The 5,592-nt window shown below is 51.1% G+C and overlaps 1 protein-coding gene across 1 annotated transcript; it reads left to right on the top strand.

The window, feature by feature from the left end:
* Nucleotides 1-1,045: 1,045 nt before the first annotated feature.
* On the top strand, nucleotides 1,046-5,378 carry SUPT20HL2 (SUPT20H like 2; the record flags this gene model as incomplete). Its single annotated transcript, XM_080718814.1, has 3 exons — nucleotides 1,046-2,756; nucleotides 2,858-3,319; nucleotides 5,362-5,378. Coding segments are annotated over 3 exons (2,190 nt in total), but the record flags the coding sequence as incomplete, so codon positions are not given.
* Between the last annotated feature and the right edge of the window lie 214 nt (nucleotides 5,379-5,592).

The raw sequence follows: 5,592 nt of genomic DNA on the forward strand, positions 1-5,592 counted from the left end.
GACTCAATAGGACGGGCGGACGTGGTTTCCACCTCCTTCCTGGACGTGCGCGTCGTGTTCGGAGTCCGATGGAACTCAAGGGGGGGGGGGCGGACGCGGTTTCCACCTCCTTCCCGGACGCGCGCGTCGTGTTCGGAGTCCGATGGAACTCGGGGGGGGGGGCGGACACGGTTTCCACTGTCGTCTCGGACGCGCGTGTCGTGTTCGGTTGTAGAGTCCGATGGGACTCAGATTAATTGGGGCGGGGGGCGGACGCGTTTTCCACCTCCTTCCCGGACGCGCGCGTCTTGTTCGGTTGTAGAGTCCGATGGGACTCAATAGGACGGGCGGACGCGTTTTCCACCTCCTTCCCGGACGCGCGCGTCTTGTTCGGTTGTAGAGTCCGCTGGGACTCAATAGGACGGGCGGACGCGGTTTCCACCTCCTTCCTGGACGTGCGCGTCGTGTTCGGTTGTAGAGTCCGATGGGACTCAGATTAATGGTGGGGTGGGGGCGGACGCGGTTTCCACCTCCTTCCCGGACGCGCGCGTCGTGTTCGGAGTCCGTTGGAACTCAAATTAAGGGGGGGGGACGCGGTTTCCACCTCCTTCCCGGACGTGCGCGTCGTGTTCGGAGTCCGATGGAACTCAAATTGGGGGGGGCGGAGCGGACGCGTTTTCCACCTCCTTCCGGGACGCGCGCGTCTTGTTCGGTTGTAGAGTCCGATGGGACTCAATAAGATGGACGGACGCGGTTTCCACCTTCGTCTTGGACGAGCGCGTCGTGTTCGGTTGTAGAGTCCGATGGGACTCAATAGGACAGGCGGTCGCGGTTTCCACTTAAGTCTTAGACGCGCGCGTCGTGTTCGGGTGTAGAGTCCGATGGGACTCAGATTAATAGGACGGGCGGACGCGGTTTCCACCTCTTTTCACTGACGTGCCTGTCGTGTTCTCTTCTTTTAGGGCCCCTATTCTCTGCTACCATGCAGCGATCTTTGGAAGAAGTCTTAGATCGTGCAGAAGATATTATCGAACAAGCCCAACAGAGACCTCCTAAAAGGAAGGCCTCACCCGACAGAGAAAAGTCTCTGTATCAAAAACTTTATGACATTTATGTTGAGGAATGTGAAAAAGAGCCAGAAGTTATGGAGGAGCTCCGGAGCAACGTCAACCTGCTGGAGAAGCTGGTGAGCAAAGAGAAATTGCCCTGCTTGGTGGTCAGCCTATACCCAGGGAACAAGGGCTATTCTCTGATGCTGGACGACAAGGCAGGTGGACATTCGGAGACCATCTCCCTGCCTTATGGGCCAGACGAGCTGCTTCAGTACTTGGATGCACAGCAGTTACCTCCTATTCTGCTGGATGTTCTGGAACATTCTCAGCTGAACCTTTTCCACCGGGGGTGCATCATAGCAGAAATCCGTGACTACAGGCAGTGCATCGATATGACATCTTCCAGGTACCAGACCAAGCACATTCTCCTACGGCCAACCATGCAGACTTTACTTTGTGATATAGAGGCCATGACGAAGGGCGATGATGAGTGGAGCCAGGAAGACAAGCTTGCCCTGGAGAGCAGCCTCATCTTAGCCACAGCTGAACCCCTGTGTTTGGATCCCTCTGTGGAGGTTGCCTGTATCACCAACAGGCTGCTGTATAACCAGCAGAAGATGAACACAGACCCAATGAGAAAGTGCTTCAAGAAGTATGCACGGTCCTCTGTGAATGAGCAGCAAGAGCTGTCCGAGAGCGCTCCTCCTCCGGCACCTCCCTCGCCTCCTGTTCCTCCTGTTCCTCCTCCTCCTGAGCTAGGAGTGCAGACTGCCCTGGGAGGAGAGAAGGAAAGCAGAGCAGGTCAGCAGCCCGACCTGAAGCTATCTGCAGCAGAACCTCTTGTGGATGCATGGAAACAGAGGCTCTGTGATTTGGCCGTGCCCTCTAAAGCACATGTGGAGAAATATGCTACAGGGAAGCAGTCTGCCCAGGCTGGCGACTCCCAATTGATCTTCTGGCCGGCCATGGACACCAAAGATGACTTTGTGCCCGAGCGTGAAGCTGGCAAGCAGCAGTGGGAGATAAAGTCGGGTATCATGCGGGCACTTGGTGATCCACTTCTGTCTGTGAAAACATGGCCACCCAAAGAAGCCAGAGGTGAGACCCAGATGTATCCCCCTCAGGTCTCCCAAAGTGACTCTTCAAGTGGCATTCGGGCTGGGTCAAAGCGTGGTGCTGGGGCAGTCGGTGCATGCCAGGAGTGGGCTCAGAGCAAAGCGGGGTGGGCAGGCCAGAAGGCCCAGGGCTCCAGTGGCTCCACAGGTGTCAGTCACCTGGGGAAAAAGCCCCAGCAGCCGAGGTCTGTGTGGGTGCAGTCCTGGGCCCCAGGAAAGGGAGGAAAACCTCAGGGTCTTCAGGTGTCCCAGCCCTCGGGCTCGGGACCTCGTCCCTTGGGCAGTTACCCTCCCGGGTTTACAAGCAGCTTTCGAAAGTTCCCACCTCTGGCTCCTGCTCTTAAGCCAGGTAGTCGTCCTCAGAAGGCCACCGTGGGCCTCAGGGGAGCCAAAATGCCACGTACAGCTGCTTGGTCGCGGGCCAGTCCCTCAGAAGGAGCTCTGGCCACTCCAATCCGGGCCGGGTCCAGTGTCCTGAAGGCTGTGAATGTGCTGCGTCCAGTCAGGGGAGCCCAGGTTTCTGTGAGTGAGTCCAGCCCTACACTGGCCAGCACCACTGCTGACCCAGTTCCTGTGGGAAGCCAGCGCAGTGGCCTTCTGCCCCCCAGAGGTCAGCCACCAGAGGCAAGGCCCAGTACCGCGCAGCCACCCACTCAGGCAGGTGTGCAGCTGATTTTCAATAATAGTGCAGGTACCTTCGCTCTCCTGCAGCTCCCACCAGGTTCCTACATCGTGAGCGCCCATCAGCAGCCACGGCCGCAGCAGCTGCAGCCCCAGCCCCAGCCCCAGCCCCAGCCCCAGCTCCAGCTGCATCAGTTGGTTCTGCAGCAGGAGCCTCAGCAGCCCAGAGCTCCTGGGGCTCAACAGCAACCACCACAGGCTGCTGCCCAGGAGTTGAGGGATCAGCAGCAGGCCTTATCAGCTCAACAGGCCTTGTCAGCCCAGAGGGCCCTGCCCCTCAACCCAATCAGGGTTGGGAGTATTCTGCATCCCAAGGCCCCTGTGCGTTCTCAGGTGGGCTCAAGTCAGCAACAACCCCAGCAGAGCCGGGTTTCTCAGAGGTTCCAGATCTCTCTTGCCTCACAACAGCAGCTGAAGCTAAAGCTGAAGGTAAAGCTGAAGCTGAAGCTGCCGACTCAGCAACCAAATTCACAGAATCCACTGAGTACACAGGTGAGGATCATGCATTACCCAGCATCTCAGGCGGCTGCTGCCACTAACACAGCTCAGCCGAATAGTAGCCGCACAGCAGGTCAGGCCAGAGATGACAGGAACACAGGGCAGCCCTCCATGCCCAAGCCCTAATTCTTGCCTAGCTTTACAACTCTTTTAACAAACATGGGAGTGTTGAGCCTAGGCAGTTCCAAGTTTTTACTTCAAGTTTGGTTTTTAATAGGTCAATATTTTATATTTTAAAATGTAGGCTTTACACAGAAAGTATTTTCATTTAAAAGAGATACACAGAAAATATTTAAAAGTTTAAGATTTACCTGGAATGCATTTTAAAGTATAAGCTTCACACAGCAAGTGTTTTGCCATTTTTGTGATTTAAAGAAAATACTCTTTATTTTTAATTTTTTTGTCTTAAAAATTTTTTTATTGGTGCATTATAGTCATACATCTTAATGGGGCACACAATGGTAGAGGCGTACATGCACACATCACCCAGTTTGCCCTTACCCAATTCTCACCACATTTCCTCTCCTTCTCTCCTTCTCGTGTTTGCCTTAGTGATTGACTTTGATGTTTGTCTTGGCTTCTAAAATATAAGGTTTAGCTGGGCATGGTGGCACATGCCTGTAATCCCAGTGCTTGGGAGGCTGAGATAGTAGGATCACAGATCTGATGTCAGCTTTAGCAACTTTGTGAGACCCTGTTTCAAAATAAACAATAACATAGGTCTGAGGGTGTAGCTTGGAGGTTGAATGCCCCAGGTCCAGTCCCCAGTACCAAATATGTATAGATAGATAGATAGTGATTGATTGATAGATATATTGATAGATGGATGGATGGACAGATAGATAGATATAGATAGATAGATACGGTTTACATAGGAAGCAGGGAAGGAATTTAAGAAACTGGGATTGTCTTGCTTAAGTTGTTCATTTTGTTGTTGATGACATGTTTTTTATCTTTGTGCTTTAATGTGTGCCCAAATCCAAATTAGTTTAAACTCTTGAAGCTTATAATTTCTCTAAATGATAAAATTTCAGTAACAGTACACCTCAAGTTAGGATTTTAGCAAGATGAGCTGTTTAAAAGTTTGAAGTCGTGAAAAAGCATAACACAGTTTACCCTGTTAACTGTCTTAAGTGCACAGTTCAGTAGTAGTAAGTACATTTCCATGGTTGTGCAGCAGAGCGCTAAGAACTTTCCCTCGCAGAACTGAAGCTGCGCCCCCCTTACTCACGACCCCCCCTCGCTCCTGCTGCACAACCCCCACCCCTGCATCTGTTTTTGAATCCATGAATTCAAGTCCCCTGTGAGCCTCATGGAAGCAGAGCGTGCAGTGTTCATCATTTCCACACTGGCTTATTTCACTTCCTGTAATGTCCTGGAGTGTTATCCACGTTGTCCCCCGTGATAGGAGGGGCTTTGCTTCTTAAGAAGAGTTTCCCTGTAGGTAGTATATATGAAGTAGCTTATGAACTAAGAGAACCCTCTTTCAGAAGAGTGTGGTTGGTATTTATGTTTTTAGTTTAAAAGGTTTTGAACAATGTATGAAAAGCAACTGGTACAAATGCAGTTTGGAAAAACAAAATCAGAAGAAAGTGCAACAAACAAAGTTTGTCACACTGAGATTGAGCACACTGGGGCCCTGCACACCTGTGGCATGGCAGTGGTGGCAGATTTGGTGGTGTGACAGTCCCCTGCTCTTCCAAAGGCTCCCTGCAGTCAGTGCCCACGCAGAGCCCAGCTCTCCCCTCCAGGCCTGTCACTGGCCTTGGAAAGGCACTTTGGGATGTCCTCATGTCTCTTTTTTATAAATTCACTTACAGTTTTAGAGCATTGGGTTATTCACAAAAAGTTAAATAGTACAGTAAACTCAGTTTTAATAAGTCTCCAATGCTTGCAGCCTTCTTAAACTTCATTTTAATTGCATTTCAAATGCTTGCGTCCTCCTTGTTCTTTTGTGTCCTTTCCCTTTGTCGATTGGTCAGTCGCTCAGCCTGCCCTTGCTCCCTCATCTCTGCTTTTCCCCTTTCTCGTTTCAGTTGGAACGGATCCTTGACCTTTTCTGCCCTCTTGTTTTCTTCTTTGAAAAATTAAGGTGTTGTTTTGGTTCATTCCCAGCACACCACACAACACACACACACACACACACACACAAATTAGTGTAATTCATATAAGAAACATTTAACCACTTATAGGTACAATTCAGTGGCATTGAGTATATTTACAGTGTTTTGCAACCACTCTTGTTTCTAAAACATTTTCAGCAATTA

Source organism: Muscardinus avellanarius (genome assembly GCF_963383645.1).
Source record: "Muscardinus avellanarius genome assembly, chromosome: X".
Taxonomy (NCBI): Eukaryota; Metazoa; Chordata; class Mammalia; order Rodentia; family Gliridae; genus Muscardinus; species Muscardinus avellanarius.